Genomic DNA, 18,871 nt, shown 5'->3' with positions numbered 1-18,871 from the left:
AATCACTATATGAAGAAAGCTAACACCTAAGTAGAGCAAGATTTTAACGTGTTTTAACTTAACTGTCATGCTGCTCTGTCCCCTGAAGTTGAACATTAGCAGAAATTCATAGGCATAATTCAAAAGGCTTTAACTCTAGGCAAAAAATAACTTCTCAGCTCACCAGTAGAAATACTCCATCTCAGTGGCCAGTGTTAGATATGTTCCATACCTTAATGTACCCTAGTCTTTAAAAGATAAGAGATGGTGACATCAGGGAGGGAACTTGAGCCTGGAGGAGGTTTCTCTCACAAGGCTCCCCTTCAATCTCCCAGCAAATCCTGCTGACTGAGGCAAGCAGGAAAGCATTGCCCACTGCTTCTTCCCATCTCTCCTGCTACCAAAGCCACCAACCTTTCTTGCCAGGATCCTGCACTGGTCTTGTTGCAGGCCTTCTTATTTCCACCCTTGGCCTCCTAAGCTCCCCTCTACCCAGAAGCCAGCACAATCTTTTCAAAACATGCCACTTCTCTGCTTCAAATCTTCCAGTGATTTCCCATCTCACTCAGAGTCAAGGCCAAAGTCTTTGCCATGGCCTGAGGGCTCAAGAGCATATTTCCTAGTTCTCTCTGATCTGCCTGCCTTGTTCCCTCTGCTCTTGACTGTGCCTTCAATAGGACCTCAGGGCCCTTGCCTGGCTGCTCCCTCTGCCTGGAATATCCTTTCCCTAGATATCCTCATCACTCACTCCTATACTTCTTCTGGATCTCTGCTCAGAGGTAATCTATTCAGAGAGGGCTTCCTGGGACATTCTTTCTGAAACAGACTCTCCCAACTCCCTGCTCCGTTATCCTTTGTTCCCTGGCCCTCCTCTATATTTAAATTGAGTACTTCTTTCTGCCAGCCATCAGAGCTTTACTTGCTTATTTCTGTTAACTGTCAACTGGAAAGTCAACCCCTCAGAAGACTTGATTTTGGTCATCGCTGTGTCCTTCGTACCTAGAACAGCACCCATAGATATTCACTGGAATCAAGGAGCTTTAGCTTCAGTCTTCTGGGGGAAGCAAGAGCACCAGGGTGCGGGTTTCCCTAGTTGGCTACTAAACAGTGGAACAACCTCAGTGGGTAACAAACCCTGGGTGGAAGGACAGAGTCTGCCTCACGGCACCTTGGGTGGGAGAGAGATGATTTAAAGAGCAAACCTACCCTGATGTACTGGAATTCTTCCACAGGTGACTCAGACAGGGGAGATAACAATGAGGTGCTGCTGACCCCGCTTGGCTTGTTGTGTTTTCTTGTGATCAGAAGTAGTTTATTCCGAATTGCGACCACAATCCTCAGCTCTCTGCTGTGGTGAGTGTTAATAGCATACAGGTGGCAGCCTGGGCAGAAGAAAGAAATGATGCCCTACACGTGACATGCAGGTGTGGAAGCCCCCAGGCCTTGATAATTTGGCTATACCTAGGAATCCTGGAAATTAAGCATAACTCAGTGAATGGACTAAGAATATTTCTGATACTAGGCAAAACGGAGACTAGATATTAAAATTAGTTTGAGTTACAGGAAAATTAAGAAAATCCTATTCCCAGCTGGGTGCAATGGTTCACACCTATAATCCCAGCACTTAGAGAGGCTGAGGTGGGCGAATAACCTGAGGTCAGGAGTTCGAGACCAGACTGGTCAACTTGGTGGAAACCCATCTCTACTAAAAATACAAAAATTAGCCGGGCGTGGTGGTGGGCGCCTGTAATCCCAGCTACTTAGGACGCTGAGGCAGGAGAATCGCTTGAACCCAGGAGGCAGAGGTTGCAGTGAGCTGAGATCGTGCCATTGCACTCCAGCCTGGGCAACAAGAGTGAGACTCTGCCGAAAGGAAAGGAAAGGAAAGGAAAAAGGAAAGGAAAGGAAGTCCTATTTCCTATATTCTAGAGTTTGTGAACTTAACTTCATACCTACTACATGGCATCAATTAAAGTAATGAGAGCTCCAGGAACCAAAGTCTAAACATTTCTTCAGTAACAGATTTGCTAACAGAGTTTAACGCATCTCTAGAACCTGTTATGCAAGGCCTAGCGTTTCTTCTAGTCCTCAACGTGTTTGTCTAGCTTTCAAGCTTCTTATGGAAACAGTGATGCTATTTTTGTGATGTTTCCAAACAAAAACCAAACTAATAAGATCAAATTCCTATTCATTTTTATTTTCAGCAAAATCTGGGCAGCATGGGGGGAAAAAAATGAATTGAATGGAATCTACCAATCTATCAAGTCACCTTTTGTTTTCTCCAACTTGTTTTCTCTGCAGTCAGACCTGCTCCTCCCAGTCTGCTTCCCCTCAAGGCCCTTTTGCAGAGCGCTTAGCCTGAAGACAAAGAGGCGGGCATCTTTTCCTAGTGACATAAAAAGGGCAGAGGAGGAGATTAAATGGAAAAGTAAGGTGACCTGAAGGGCCTCCAAGGGCCGACTGTGTAGGAAAACTAGGACTGGAGATGTTCTGGAAATTGGGAGGCACCCGACACCACTTTTAACCGATAAAGCAATTACGTATGCATCCCTTTCCTCCCCACCGCCCCCTGCCAAGGCTTCCCTCCCCAGAGAACAAAGGGGCCACTGAGGGATCCCAAGCACTGGGCATCAGGAAAGGAAACAGCTGGCAGAGCCTATGCAGTCAGACCCCGGCGACCTGTGGTGTGGGCCACAGAAGACAACTGTTTTCCTTCCTCCACAGCATGCCACCCAGCAGGGGATACCACCTTTGTCTGCTCTGAGAACCAGAAGGTCCAGGGTCTCGAGCACATGCATTTGCTTCACTGGCAGAGTTCTGTCAAACACGGACACGGATGGAAGGTCATCTGGAAAAGGAAATCTGGTTACCCATCACTGCAACCCAGCCCATCCTTTCCAGAACCCACCGAATGTGCCTGTGGGTAGTTTTGAACCCAAGTTCTCTCTAGGCAAGGAAGGAAGTCAGCTTCTAGGGCTTTCATAAGCTCTACAAAATACGTTCAAGCGTTCAAGCACTATTCTCCTCCTAGCTCAGGAACAAGTACTGGTGCTTTCTTCCCATAGGCAATTCTATATTCCGAACTCTATATAGGGGGCATAGCGGCAGAAGCATGAGAACCCTATTTGTGTTCATCAAAGAAAAAGCAACATCTCTCAATACCATTTTTTACTAGGGTTGTACCAAAGGCCTGAACACCAAGTTAAAAAAAAAAAAAGAGCAGCCATTTCTCTCAAGTATTTTCTTATTTTTATGTAATATTTGAAATACATTATATCTTAGGTCATATTGTATACATCTCAAGAAAGCAAAATTAAAATTTCCTTTTGGATTTAAGATAAATACAAACACACTCTACCCTAACATGTCCTGTGTTTGTGGCAATAGTAGTTTGCCTATACATTTTCAGTATTTTTTCCCAAAGGAATAGGAAATCTCCTTTTTAGACAAAAACATAAATAAAGAGAAGTATCAACTAAATTGCCAAAATAGCAGGAAAAACAAATTGAAGTGGGAAAGCTCAGGGAAATCTCCGGTAAATGGATGGTTCAAGACACTGCACTTCCACACAGGATTTGTTGTTGAGGTTACTTACTGGGAATCTAAGTTGCTAACAATTACTCTGCTCCTGGGGGCCCCGAGGACACAGGGGGCTAAAAGAATTACTAAGGCTGTTCCATTCAGTTCCGAAAGCAGAAGGGTCTGTTCTGAGATGGATGGCAGAATCAGGGCAAGGCAGAGGTGTCCGGGATGGTGGAGACATTTGGGGCAGGAGAAGTGGCTGGCCCATTCTTCACCTGCATTTATTCTGCAAATGCTTTGCTGCAGGGTTGGGTTAGTTTAATTAAAATTTAGGAGCAAGGGGCTCTGAGGATCCTTTCTTTTCCAGAAATCTAAGTGTGGTTGGGAGTTCATCCCTTCCTGGATGGTATCCAGGAGGGAGCAGAGCTTTCACTATCAAGATTAGTAACTGTCCCCCGAGTAGGGAGAGGAACTCCCATTCCTGTAGGCCTGTGAGGGCTCAGATTTGTCAGAGCACAGACTAAGCTAAGCTTAGTATTACATCTAGGGCTTGTCTCTTGTTCCTCTTAAATATTGGGGTGAATGCAAATTTTACAATAGCTCATCAACCACTTTTCTGCCTCCTCTACCCTGGGCTTCCACAAAATGGAACTAATTCTCAGGGTCTTTGTACTTCCGTTGGGGCAGACTTAATTTTTCAAAACGTGGGATGATCACCCTAATACCCATCATCATAGTTGGCTAAATAACTACAATTATTCCATTTGTGGGAGAACAGCAGTCGTAGCAAGGACAGGTAACATACACTAAGGGCTTTCTCTGTGCCAGACCCTAACGCTTAGGGTTTCATATGTTTAACTTAAATGTCCCGATGACCCTATTAGGTAGGAACTTATAATATTCCCATTGAACAAAGGAGGAGCCTGAAGCTTGGTGTTAATGACTTGTCTGAGATCACACCTCCAGCATGTGGAGCCCAAGCCTGTGCAAGGACAAAGCCATGCTTTTCACCAGTGTTGGAACATAAACTGGGATGTTGGAGCAGCCCCATATCCCAGTGGATAGAGATGCGGCTACAGCAGCAACAGCACTCCAAGGAATTAATAAATGTCAGAGGCCCTTCATTTTACATAGGAACAGAGGTATACATTGTACAGCTGCCGAGCTATGTACAGAGTGAATTAGCACTTATTCTCCATCCAGTCTTTCTCAGATGGCTGAACAAGTTTGTGTACAACACAAGAAGGAAGTGGAGGCAAGGATCTGACAGAGTGACAGGTGGATTTAATGACTGACTGATGACAATGCTTTCCTTCCTGTAATCTCTTTATGAAGAACAATCTTTTAAAACCAGCTTTTCTGTTACTGCAAAACCAAAACACATGGTGAGAGCATATTTAATCAGTATTTAGTTTCCTTTCAAAGTGGGTTTTGCTAATTTAGGATACAAAAGATCTTGATTTTTAATAATGACCTTGAAAGGAGTAGACTCTCAAGGGATACAGCTAATGAAATTAAGCAAAGGCTAATGGGATAGAGTGGAACTCAGTCTGAAACAAAATGGATGGACTCACTCATGGCAACAGTTCATAATATGATTAAATGTAGACAAGAAAAAGGTAAACAAAGAAATAAGAGAATTGCGGCTTAAAAGCACAACAAGAAATACAAAGAAGGCCCTGAAGATTCTTCTTCTTTTTTTTTTTAAGCAAAAACAAACAGAAGCATCATCGTACAATAAGGACATGAAAAAACTAATTCAAATCATAAATCTAAGCCAGTGGTGGGTATAAACAGCTACACCCACCATCCTGTCGAAGATGACTTCCTTCAAATTTGGAAGAAAGAATTTCCTGGCAAATCACAATACTCCTTATATCTGACATTTCTATTAAATTTTGGATCCTTAAGATAAAAATTTCAGAAAGGAACTTGGTAATTTTGGTTTGGATTTTGCATTTAAAAAAAGAGGCAACTCAAATAGAGTATTTCGGTTTTAGGCAAGCTTACGAATAGTCATTATGAAGCATGCTTTCTCTTTCCCAAAAGGGCAAAAGGGAAGGAGTGAACATTCTTTAAATTGCAAAATTTTTCATAATTATTTGCCCAGGACTATATTTTTGGAAATCTGTGTTGGAGACATTGGTAGAGTTTAATATAATGTAGTTGGTTTAGTGGAAAGAGTCCTGGACCAACAATCACATCTGGGTACTAGTTCCAGATGTGCCACTAACCAGTTGTGTGATCTTGGTTAACTCACATCATTTATTTAGGCCTCAGCTTGTTCATCAATAAAACTACAGACTGACTGCACTAAACCTCTAAAGTCTGTTTTTTAAATTCCTTTTGTTGTTGTTGTTGTTTCACTTTTGTTAAGATCTAAGGATTTTATTACTTTTTTTTTTTGAGACGGAGTTTCACTCTTGTTGCCCAGGCTGGAGTGCAGTGGTGCAATCTTGGCTCACTGCAACCTCCGCCTCCCGGGTTCAAGCAATTCTCCTGTCTCAGCCTCCCAAGTAGCTGGGATTACAGGCATGCACCACCACACCCAGCTAATGTTGTATTTTTAGTAGAGACAGGGTTTCTCCATGTTGGTCAGGCTGGCCTCAAACTCCTGACCTCAGGTGATCTGCCTGCCTCGGCCTCCCAAAGTGCTGGGATTACAGGCATAAGCCACCGAGCCTGGCCTACTCTTTTTTTTTTTTTTGAGATGGGGTCTCGCTCTGTCGCCCAGGCTGGAGTGCAGTGGCGTGATCTCGGCTCACTGCAAGCTCCGCCTCCCGGGTTCACGCTATTCTTCTGGCTCAGCCTCCCGAGTAGCTGGGACTACAGGTGCCCACCACCACGACTGGTTAATTTTTTGTATTTTTAGTAGAGATGGGGTTTCACCGGGTTAGCCAGGATGGTCTCGATCTCCTGACCTCGTGATCCACTCACCTCGGCCTCCCAAAGTGCTGGGATTACAGGCGTGAGCCACTGCGCCCGGCCTTTTTTTTTCTTTTCTTTTCTTTCTTTTTTTTTTTTTTGAGACGGAGTCTGGCTCTGTCGCCCAGGCTGGAGTGCAGTGGCATGGTCTCGGCTCACTGCAAGCTCTGCCTCCCGGGTTCATGCCATTCTCCTGCCTCAGCCTCCTGAGTAGCTGGGACTACAGGCGCCTGCCGCCATGCCCAGTTAATTTTTTGTATTTTTAGTAGAGACGGGGTTTCACTGTGTTAGCCAGGATGGTCTGGATCTCCTGACCTCGTGATCCGCCCACCTCGGCCTCCCAATGTGCTGGGATTACAGGCGTGAGCCACCGTGCCTGGCCTACTTTTTTTTTTTTTTTTTTTTGAGATGGAGTCTTGCTCTGTCACCAGGCTGGAGTGCAGTGCTGTGATCTTGGTTCACTCTGACCTCCTCCTCCAGAGTTCAAGTGCTTCTCCTGCTTCAGCCTCCCAAGTAGCTGGGACTACAGGCACCCGCCACCACATCTGGCTAATTTTTGTATTGTTTTAGCTAGAGACGGGGTTTCGGCATATTGGCCAGGCTGGTCTCAAACACCTGATCTTATAATTCGCCTGCCTCAGCCCTCCCAAAGTGCTGGGATTACAGGCGTGAGCCACTGCGCCCGGAAGGATTTTATTACCTCTTAGCAATTTCATAGAGACATAGTAAAGATAATAGCTGTCATTTAGTAAGTTACTACTATGTGCCAACCACTATGTAAACACTTAATACAGATAACTTTAGCCCCTACAATCCCCTCCTTGTAGTTGTGATCATCATCCCATTTTGTTTCACCAATTTTCATCCTTATAAACTATTTTCAGCATCTTAAAAAATTATCCCCAATTTAGAGAAACTCAAGGCTCATAGAGGTTGAGTTTTCTTTAAGATCACAGTTTCCAATCATTTGGTAATTTCAAAAATTATATACTGAATTTAAATTATAAATTTAAGAATTTTAAATTATCTGCCTTTTGTTAAGTTCATTATAGATACAATGACTATGGGCCACAATTGAAACACATATCAAAAATAACAGATGAGGTCAGAAATAGATCCATTATGAAGCAGGGCTCACATTTCCTATCATACTTCAGAAGGCACCGGGCATGGGGCCCCGGCACACAGCAGGTGCTTGGTAAATGTGCCCAGTAAGTGCTGGAGGGAGGATGTATAGGTTGTACTGAGGGATGGGAAGATGCTCCAGTTTTAGGCCATTATGTCATTCTCACAGTGGCGGCTTTGGGATTCTCACAAAATGTCACTATGGTAACCAGAGACTGGGTAGCTGTTTCTGGGCAGTCCGAGGAAATGCCCTTTGAAGACATTGTTTCTGTGCCTATGGCTCCCTCGGAAGCCCAGGAGACAACTTGTTACTAGTGTTTGGCTCCTCTGTCATTCATTCAGGGTCTGGAATAATCTAAAGGGGACTCTTGATGGAAGGGACCACACCGTCCTTGAGTCTACACCTGCTCTGAAGTTGCACCCTCTCTGGGCGACGGTGGCTGATCTGTGGTGACAGAGAACAGACTAACTCCCCGGGCAGGCTGATCTATCTGGCTGTCAGGATGTGTGATTTTATATTGAGCTGAAATCTGTCTCCTTGTCAAAATCTTTTTGTTTCTATATCCATCAAAAATGGGTTATCTAAGATTCTTATTGTTTGTGTTGGAAATCAGTACTTTTTGAATCAGAAATCTTTTTTTTTTTTTAAGACTTCGAGAGAGAGAATGTCCCTGAGACAGTGGTTCTAAATAATGTGTCCTTGTTGATTTAAAGTAAAATGTTGGAGCGATAATAAGTATTGGCTGAAAAGGAGATTCTTTTCACAGGTTATTTGATATCCACAGCCCCATCATATATTTTGGGAAGAGAACCTATGGCCCACCCTCCAGCATGCTTGGCTCAGAGTATATTACTTCTGCTTGCCCTGAAAACAAGGGCTTTCTAATTTCATAAGGAAGTAAAACTTCGCTAAACTCTCTGCAGACCACACATTTATGGTCCAAAGGGAGTTGGTTGGTGGTCAGTCATCTTAGAAGTACTACAAGTTATATGAAAAAGACATTTGTAGGAGCAGCTACTCACTAACCATCCACTAGCAAGACGCCAGCATCAGTGGAAACCAGCAAGGCCTGGCCCCAGGGATCTGCACACACGGCTTCGTGAGGGAAATTACTGCAGAAACACTGGGGCTCCCACGGCTGTGAGGCAATACAAGCATCGGAAGATAAGTGCACCAGAAAAAATACACTGCAGCCCACCAAACGGAAATGTACAGTACCACACCTGAAACAGTAACACAGATACCCCCGTGGGAGCGGAGTCATCCAAACCCTGGGGTCTGGACTCAATGACCTTTCTTAGGAAGAAAAGTCTTCTTTCAAATACGTATGCAATAGGAAAAGAGTGAATTCACAGGTTTCTGGCACTATAACCTGTCTCCAGTATTATAATGTTTCTCAGGGGCAACTGATGCATTGTAACGGTTTCTAAGCAAGCATTTTGCTTTAACACCTGGGAGCTGGGCCAAATGGTGCCTCTGTTTTAGAGAATTCATATTAGTTTCATCATTAAAGGAAGTCCCACATTATTCTATAAGAAAGCCAGATTCCTGTGTTGCTGATTCAGCAGATTAGTAAAACATAAATGATGCTTTAAAAGGCTGATATTGTTTTCACGTGAAAATGCTTATTGACCCACATAGGATACAAAATCTTAAAGAAAAAATAACAGTTTGTAGAATGCAAGTGCTGTGAACAGAGCTACTCAGGTTTCCGCATGACATATCTATACCAAGTGAACGCTTCTTAGTTCATTTCCATCTCAGACATAAAGGGGGAGCCTTAGAGCCACATGTGGATGTGTGGAGTAGGAGGCATTCTGTACCGTTATCTTAATCACACCAGAATTGTGGACATTTTCAACAGAATTCTTAACTTCCCTCCAAAGCACTGGATGAGCCTCAAAGAGTTTGTAGAGATTCTCAGGCCCAAGTTGAAGTCTTACATCTTCACTTTTACTCTCAATCAGGCATCAGGGCCCGATGTGTCCCACCTGGGGCTGTAGTAGAGCCTGTGTGTGCATGTGTAGGTGTGTTCTTTTTTTTTTTTTTTTTTTTTTGAGACGGAGTCTTGCTCTGTCACCCAGGCTGGAGTGCAGTGGCCGGATCTCAGCTCACTGCAAGCTCCGCCTCCCGGGTTCATGCCATTCTCCTGCCTCAGCCTCCTGAGTAGCCGGGACTATAGGCGCCCGCCATCTCGCCCGGCTAGTTTCTTGTATTTTTTAGTAGAGACGGGGTTTCACCGTGTTAGCCAGGATGGTCTCGATCTCCTGACCTCGTGATCCGCCCAGGATTCCAGGCTTGAGCCACCGCGCCCAGCAGGTGTGTTCTTAAGTACCCAGGCAAACATGCACTCCCATACTCAAGGTAAAGCGAAGGGCAATAAGGACCACCTTTGAAAATAGCATTAGGGCTGGGGGTAAACACTGTGTGTTACTGCTCTCTTAGAAAAGGAAAGGATGCTCTCCCTCTAGGAAATGCACGGCCTCACAAAGAATATTCTAATTGCTAAGATGGGACTTGTAATGTTCTAAAAAGATCCCCTAAAGAACGTGAAAACATTTTGTAAATGGAAAAAAGGCTAAACAAGTGCAGGTCATTGATTGAAATGGCATTTCCCCAAGAAAATTTCTGGCAATTCTGAATTTGTGACTTACACCAAGAGAACATAAAAAAAGCAAAGTTAATATAAATGTCAATAGGGAGGAAACACAGACATCAGCATTAGATAACACCAACACAGAACAACCAATTCTTAGTAACAATATGTTTTCTGCCCAGAGGACTCAAGTTTGGAACACTAAGGCAGAAAGAAGTTCTTCCCCCATAAGATCCAAGGGCCCTACAGGATCCACAGAGGTCTCAAGGAGGTCTGTGAAACCCCAAAATTGTACTCAAATGCTGCATATATGTGCCATTTTAACTTTTTCTTTTTTTTTTTTTTGGGACAAGGTCTTGCTCTGTCACCCAGGCTGGAGTGCAGTGGTGTGAACATGGCTCACTGCAGCCTTGACCTCCTGGGCTCAAGTGATCCTCCTGCCTCAGCCTCCTGAGTAGTTGGGACCATAGGCGTGAGCCACCATGCCCGGCTAATTTTTTTTGGAGACAGGGTCTCACCATGTTGCCCAGGGTGGTCTTCAATTCTGGGCTCAAGTAGTCCTCCTGCCTCAGCCTCCCGAAGTGCTGGGATTATAGGCGTGAGCCACTGCACCTGGCCCCATTGTAATGGGTGGGTGCATGCAGGGTGTCTATTGCTTTTCACAGGTGCCAGTGACCACGTGAGGTCTGAGCAACTGTTGAATACTGGGGTGTGCAGTGTCAGCAGCAAACTCAGATCCGGCCCCACAGTTGCTCTGGTCTGAGGACAGACAGTGTTTGCCATTGCCCTGGACTCCCTTCCATGGGGGAGCCTTCATGTGGATTCCATCGGGTGAGAACGTGGTCTCCAGGCCTTCATGTCTAAGTGCAGACTCTTCCTGGGCTCTCTCTAAGAGCATGACCACAGCTCATGAAATGATGAGTGCTGAAGAGGTGGGCAAAGCCGGGTTCTTTGGGCACAGAACACTCTTGGGAGCAGCAGGGGACTCTGGCCTCTGCAAAGCCAACTGCACAGCAGCCCATGGGGCCCTATGGAGCTGAGTTTCTCGGAGGGTGGTCTGGGGCCTGCGGGTGGGTTATAAGTACTGACCTCGACAATGGACACTCACTCTCTGGTATTACCTGGTGAACAAGTTATGGTTCCACAGACTTCTGTTTTTAATATAAGCCTAGGAACTTGTTATTAAATCTTACTGGAATCTGGTATCTATAAAGTGCTTGGAAACAGTAAACTCCTACTGTGCACAGGAACAAGCAGACACTGGAGCTGCTGCAGCCTTTGGGAAGGATGCTTTGCCAGTAGTCTTGTCTGAAGTTGGTTGTGGTTTTTAGGGTTAATTATATTTTGAGCTCATCATTTTCCTGAAACCAGACCTCAAAGCACGTAGGCTCACATCATCTATATCTTTATCAGTAAGGTAAATGTATTCATAATTATTTTGCTTTTATAATGGGTGATGTGCTGTAAATCTGTCCCATTTAACTTTTATGTATTCTGAATGGAGGTACTGTTCTACAATATAAAATCATATTCATAATATAATTTGTGTATTTTTTTCTGTTCTATTCTTGATGATCACTTAGTTTTTACCCCCATGGAAAGTGGAACAGGATGTAGATAAATAGCCAAATAATTTTTTGGCTGGCTGAGTCAACTGTAGATTAAGCAGTGGTTTTTCAGCTGTGGTCCTCTAACCAACAGCATCAAGATCACCTAGGAAGCCATTGGAGATGCAAACTTTCGGGTGCCACCCCAAACCTGCTCAATCAGAAACTCTGGGGGTGAATTCAATACACACTAAAGCTTGAGCAACACTGCCCAAGAGCCTTGCTGTTTAAAACATGTCTGTGGTCAGCAGCACAGGAACCAAGTGCAAGTTTGTTAGAAACATAGACTCTCAGCCCCACCCAGACCTACTGGATCAGAACATGCATTTGGTCAAGGTGTCCAGGTGATGTGTATGCACATAAAGCTTGAGAGGCCCTGTGGGGCCTGGCCTGCCTGACCAGGTCGGTCCTCCAGCAGCTCTGCTCCATTGAAGCAGGGGAAGGCACGCACATACCATGGCAGCACAGAGGCTCTCACTAAATGGCCGCTCAATTTTGTCTAGGGCTTTCCCTGAGGACTCTGCAATAGACATGCTCTTCTTCCTTCTGCTCCCAAACCTTTTTCCAAGAATCTCAATCTTTTCATTAATGAAAATGGGAATTCAAAGTTCAAACTGAAAGTATCATGAACTCACCTCTTTTTTACAGATCCCTGAAGCTGCCAAGCTTGATGGAGCATCCCCTCTTACAATGGATTTCAGTTTTAGTGCCTTACAGAACAGAGATCTCTATTAAAGCATACCAGGCGGCAAAAGTACAGCAGGATAAACAATTGTGATTTGACAAAAATTTAATAAAACAGGAGTAATTGCAGGCTAACATTTCAGGTTCCTTTACTGACTTGTTAGTCAAGAATTGAAGTTAGCTGGACATAGTGAAGCCTTAATGACAGTGTCCCAACCCAAATTATCCAAATGCATTCTGTTATTTCAATTAATCAATATATCATTACTGTGATTTATAAGCCAGGAGAATCGAAAAAATATAGATTCTCAGGTCCTGCCTCAAACTTGATGAATCAGAATCTCTGGAAATAAAGTCTGGGTATCTTTAAACAAGAACCAATGTTTGAGAATCTTGTAATAATGCACCTGTTTTGGGAAAAAGCTATCTTTGCCTCTAAGCTTCCCTTGATTACATAGCTTTCCTCTCTCCACCTGCCTTGCCCAACTTTCTACTTTTGGGCCAGAACTTTATTTGCAGCTGAGGGCACTCCTCCTTTTCCATGCTGTGATGTGCGATCGAGGCAGACAGCTGTGTCGCCTCCCAGAACTGAGAAATACCAGTGTCACATGCGAGCAGGGCAAAAGGAGAGTGATTTTCTCCAATGCCTGGAATAAGGATGACTGGGCACCACCTAACTGGGTGGTGACATGGATTGTTTCCAAGTCATAGGATTGCAATTCAAGTCTTCTGTCAGTGCCACTGCTACTCTGTGCTTCCTCCTGTCAGTCATGGGTTCCAGAGGCATTTCCCAAATTGATTCCTCACTCTTCAGAAAATCCCTAGGAGGCAGGCAAGTGGTCTGTGCTCTGTGGAAGAGAGGGGCCAGAGCTGGGCCCTGTGGCTACTTGCCTTGAGGCAGCAGCATTCCTACCTCTGCAGAGTGCTGCTCTCTCAGTGACGCCTGCAGAGAACTGCACCTACTTGGTTCTCAAAAATCTCACTCATGGTTACCACAACAATCCTAAGAGAAATGACAGAGCTCCTACAGCAGCAGGCCAACAAAGTCTTTGCACGTGGGCCATCTGGTTAGGATGGAACTCAAAACTACATGTCTCGCAGAAAAGGTTTCAGAAGAAAACCCACCTGCCCTATTCTAACGAACTCTGCCTGGCGGGCCTCCTCTTTCTTCCGTGCTGACTTGGGCGACTCTGGTAAGACATCACTAAAAGATCGTCTATTAAGCATGTTCTAAAAAAGAAAAAAAAGTTATGAATTCCACAAACATTGTGAAGTCTAATCTTCTGGTTTCTCATAGTGCACAAAACTATTTATCCAAATGGTCCTATTTCTACCTTCTGTTTCATTCACTCAATAAGCATTGATGGAGCACTTGCTGTGTACCAGGTCCATGGTAGATGCTAGATTCAGAGTCACTAGGTGGAAAGCCAGCATTGCGTGGGGGCTGAGGACATGGCCTTGAAATCAGCAGACCTGCAGCTCTATCACTTACTAACTTACTAATAGTGTGATCTGGGCCACCACATTGCACAGCTCTGGGATGCCAACCTTACACAGCAGCACCCCCTGGAACACAACCAACTGAATTCTATGAGAACGGTGCCCGCAGAGCTGTGCAACTCTGTGGCCCTGTGGGTCGCGTTGAGCAAATTAGTTAATTTCTGAATCTCGGTCTTTGTGTGGTTAATACCTGCCTCCTAGGTGTGTTATGAGGTTTAAATGAGGTAATGCATGTAAGGTACTTCGCACAGTGCCTAGTGCACACTTAGTAATGTTAGTTCTCTTTAAAACCGTAGTCACTGAATGGGGTAAGCTCAATCAGCAGGTACTGACTGAGCACCTAGTCCTCTGTCAGATTTTGGGAATGTGATAGACATAGTCTCTTGTGGAGCACAGATTCTACTGAGAAGACAGATTAAGTAATGACATGTTTAGCACATGTGATCACTGCCATGAAGAAGAAGTGTGGCAAGTATATGAAAACATTTAACAGGGGACCTGGCTTCAACTGGGGGGCTAGGGAAGCCTGGCTCAGGCAGTGATGCTTCAGCTGGGATATCATTACTCATCTTGAAGGACATCATTACTCATCTTGGTACCCTCTCTGTATCTTCCCTGACCTTAGGGAATTGACAGATTACCAATTAAGGTTTGCTCTTTAGGGTCCTGGGGTTAGCCTGGCCCAATCCCTGTGAGTAGTTGGGGTACACTGACCAGGCAGAAGTTAAGAAGTGTCTATAAAATGGTGCTGGTCGGCCGGGCACAGTGACTCATGCCAGTAATCCCAGCACTTTGGGAGGCTGAGGCGGGTGGATCACCTGAAGTCGGGAGTTCAAGACCAGCCTGATCACCATAGAGAAACCCTGTCTCTACTAAAAATACAAAAAATTAGCCCGGTGTGGTGGTGCATGCCTGTAACCCCAGCTACTTGGGAGGCTGAGGTAGGAGAATTGCTTGAACCTGGAAGGCTGAGGTTGTGGTGAGCCGAGATTGCACCATTGCCCTCCAGCCTGGGCAACAAGAGAGAAGCTCTGTCTCAAAAAAAAAAAGAGCACATGTGCACCTGAAGTGATAGGAAGGTGCTGGGTCTCATCAGTGTGGCTCTGCCTCAGGCCTATGAAGTGTCTGGGTCTTCAGTAAATGGGAATGCTTGTTTCAGTGCCTGAATATGGGGCTGGCCAATAAAACTCCAAAAAAAAGCACCCTATCTCTTTCTACAATCCCACTTTTGCCTACCCATCAGCTCACGGGACTGGCAATGCTGAGTAGTGTTACCAAGAACAGCCACCCCCGGAAAAGCCGTCTTCAATGTTCCAGAGATTGCTGATTGATACCCAACCTCCCTGTCCCTGGTTTGCACCTTGATTTCCACAGGCCCTGGCTTTCTGGAAATCACATTCCTGTATATGGAAACCCAATGTCCTTCCTTCTTGTGTAACAATGAGAGACTGTCAGCCCATGGTGGTCACAGCACAGTCCTGACAGCAAGGATCAAGGCGCCTCCTATGCTTTTCTCACCAGGGCCTCATCGCTGACTTGAAGACTTGTGTTCTCAACTCAGACCCCATAAGAAGGAAAGAAGACCATGGACCCAGAATTACCTTATGCAAATCTGGCATCAAATCCTGGTGTAAAGATCTAATCAACATATCCAGGGTACGCCGACGCTTCTGGGCAAATGTTGGGGTTTCCAAAGTGGCTTTTTCACCATTAATCACTAAAATAAATCAAGTTAAAAAGGGAATTACAAGATATCTCTTGCCACACACACAAGAGTTGAAACTATGCATGTCTGTTCTTTTCTTTAGTTCTGTGACTGGGAATTTTTTTGTTTGAGGTTTTTTTTTTTCTGCTTAGTACCTTGGAACAATCCATTTTAAAGCCTCATTTCGGCTGAATAAGGGAAAAGGTCAAGATTTTTGTTGAAATGCCATTTCCTGTAATCTCGGAGTTTTCAACCTCGCTGCTAAATCCACTTTGGAATTCCAAGACCCTCTGATCCCCGGCTGCCACCTGTCTTCTCAGTGCACCAACCCCTCCTGGTCCTTCAGGGCCCCACACTCCATCTCATCAACACACCCTCTCCATCACCTTGAACCTGCAATTCTTCTATTTCTACTTTCAAATTGTCAACATCAAATCAACCTAGCCCTTTGTTTCATTTCACCCCAAGTCTTTGATGACTCTGATGAAAGTTCCTCTGTTGACTGGCTCCATTTACAAGCTGGGTCCCTAGCGCTGCTGAGTGATCTCTAATTGGTGGTTACAGGTCTTTAGCCGCTCCTTTCCTGCCACAGGCCCCCTACAGTGAATGCTCTCTTCCTGAGCCCCATGCTGCCAACACCCTTTCAGCTTCCAGTAGCTATACCCACTCTGTTGCTGACTCTGTTTCAAATCTGTTTCTTGCTCTCTGCATGATCCTCTGGACTTGAACACATGAGACTTGCACAATTTCACATACAATTTCAGCTTTCTGGCTTGATTCGAAAACTCAGAGTATCTGGCAACCCTGGCCATGGCACATGCTCTGAAAGGACTCAGCTGGATGGAGTGAGTACACGCTCTCAAGTGTGTCACAGCTTCCAGCGCTCCTGACTGTCCTCTGCTCAGCCCGCCTCCCTTGCTCATGCTCCCTGCCTGGCTCTCCAGCCATCTGAGCTGGGGACCTTGTTCTAGCATTTGAAATAATGAGTATAAACACTGGAAAGGGACAGACAAAATCATCATCTGTTGCACATGGTTTGCTGTGTCTGCTGCCTCTAATGTGTCGAGGGAGACATCACCACAGACCCTGGTATAGGTTGGAGTATGGGAGGTAACAATGCTGGTGGTCCAGCTGGAAAGAGAGGGAGCCCAGCTGGAAAGCAGAGGGAGCCTCAGTAAAGGTGTCTTTCACGTTTCTGTTCTCCAGGAGAAAATTGTGGAATCATGCCGAGGTCTCTGTAAGGGAAGGGAGGGGTTTCCCATGGAAGAGAGGCTATCAAACAGCCTGGCCAGGGCTTGGATGTTTCTGTCACTAGAACTGACACTTATGCTTGGCACTGTCTGTTTCTGTGCAGAAGTCATGTTTGGGACTGTGAAGGAGTGATTGGGGAGATAGGAAGACAGAGGACAGACAACATGTGCCTGTCCCTTGCCCTGGCCTGAGGGACTGGTTTGGGCCAGTACTGGAGTAGGACTGAGACTGGAGGTTGGGGAATACTTGTCCATGGAGGACTCAGTGAGGCTTTGGACTCAGTCAATGCTTCCTTGAGGCCAGGTGACCAGGATGGACAGAGAGAAGAGAGGGGCACTCCAGATGTCTCAGAGCTACATGACAACAGTGATAGACTTAGGCAAAGACTAGTGGGGAGGAGTTGGGGGTGGGGACAGGAGGCAGCCAGCAAAGCAGCTGCAATACCCAGCAAACCTGGCAGGAGGCTGGAAAGCAGCGTCTTCATAGAGGGCACAGACTAAGCAGTGCTGCCAGGACGTGGGGCTGGCAAACTGCAGCGGATGAACCCAAGTAACCTGTTTCTGATCATCAATGACACAGTCCCACCATGGGACTACCAGAAATAATTCCCAGGGGTGCCCTGAGGAGGCATATGCAGAGCTCTTGTGCTTTAGGAGATGGGGCCTCAGAGTCGGGTATTTGGGTATCATCAGTAGAGTGAAAATATGTGCTCACCAGCAAGTGATGCCTGGCAGTCTGAGTCTACACACATGAGGTTCTCATTCTGTCTCTCTCTCCCCCGCGCATGTGCATGGGTGCACATATACACTCACACAAGTGTGCACACACATTCCCCAACAACTCTCCCTATCCCTAAGCATATACCCACAACCACTCTTTCCCCGACCTACATCCCACTCTCTGACAGATACAGATACATATACAAGCAGAGATTCAGCAATGGCTGTACCAGAACACAGGGCAGAAAGGTGAATTTGAGGCCCGAGGGTCCTTAGTGGATGAGCGTAGAGAAGCTTCAAGGCAGGTGGCAGGATGGAAGGTGGGGATGAAAACACAGGAGAAAACGCACACAACACGACCAAAATACTAAAGAGACGTTGTGCAAAGAATTCACGGAACATGGAATGCTTAAACAATGACATTCCTTAAACAGCATCCTGGGAGAATCTGAAGAAATGTATTCTGACAGAACAAACTGCAAAACCATTTCAAACTAGAAACTTACATTTCACTAGCAAAAAGTCCCTGAATTCCTGGTGGTCTGTAAACACTGGTGGAGTTGGCAAGGGAGGGCCAAAGAGTGGTACGCTTTCTTCTGAAAATATTTTCAGCCTGTGTAGAGAATATTACAGAATTAGTTGGTTTTTCTTCAAAGATCATCACTTGATACAGTTTGGCTGTGTCCCCACCCAAATCTCCACTTGAATTGTATCTCCCAGAATTCCCACATGTCATGGGGGGGTGATCTGGGGGGAGGTAATTGAATCATGGGGGCCGGTCTTTCCCGTGCTATTCTCATGATAGTGAATAAGTCTCATGAGATCTGATGGGCTTATCCGGGGTTTCTGCTTTTGTTTCCTCCTCATTTTCTCTTGCTGCCACCAGGTAAGAAGTGCCTTTCGCCTCCTGCCATGATTCGGAGGCCTCCCCAGCCATGTGGAACTGTAAGTACAATTAAACCTCTTTTTCTTCCCAGTCTCGGGTATGTCTTTATCAGCAGTATGAAAATGCACCAATACATCACTATTCTGTCCTTCCATTTGTCCAGCTGCATATGGGATGTGTCAGGAATATTTGTTCCATGACCAGGAGTGCCTCCTCTGGTCTGCCAGAGCCAAGGCCACTTCCTCACTTTCCCCTCCAGCTTAGTCAAGGTGCTTTGAGGGCAGAGACCAGGTCTTCCTGAATCCTTCATGGTCCAACCCATCAAGCCAGGTACCCAGGAAGAACAGCAACGGCCATCACTGAGCGCCTGC

At 45.5% G+C, this 18,871-nt stretch overlaps 1 protein-coding gene across 4 annotated transcripts in view; it reads right to left on the bottom strand.

Annotated features, from left to right (window-relative positions):
* Positions 1-18,871, bottom strand: part of GARNL3 (GTPase activating Rap/RanGAP domain like 3) — a 183,574-nt gene that overhangs the window by 40,684 nt on the left and 124,019 nt on the right. For all 4 annotated transcript variants that reach the window (XM_033191556.1, XM_033191547.1, XM_033191565.1 and 1 more), the window contains 8 exons: positions 18,121-18,227; positions 15,541-15,656; positions 13,565-13,669; positions 12,391-12,465; positions 8,579-8,690; positions 2,729-2,827; positions 2,249-2,365; positions 1,186-1,361 (listed from right to left, as the gene is read on the bottom strand). In XM_033191556.1, coding sequence (XP_033047447.1) covers positions 1,186-1,361; positions 2,249-2,365; positions 2,729-2,827; positions 8,579-8,690; positions 12,391-12,465; positions 13,565-13,669; positions 15,541-15,656; positions 18,121-18,227 — 907 coding nt within the window. The remainder of the gene's footprint in view (positions 1-1,185; positions 1,362-2,248; positions 2,366-2,728; positions 2,828-8,578; positions 8,691-12,390; positions 12,466-13,564; positions 13,670-15,540; positions 15,657-18,120; positions 18,228-18,871) is intronic.

This window comes from Trachypithecus francoisi, unplaced genomic scaffold (assembly GCF_009764315.1).
Source record: "Trachypithecus francoisi isolate TF-2019V2 unplaced genomic scaffold, Tfra_2.0 Contig01585, whole genome shotgun sequence".
Classification (NCBI taxonomy): domain Eukaryota; kingdom Metazoa; phylum Chordata; class Mammalia; order Primates; family Cercopithecidae; genus Trachypithecus; species Trachypithecus francoisi.
The sequence above is the reverse complement of the archived record's forward strand: the minus strand, read 5'-3'. Positions and strand labels throughout refer to the sequence as shown.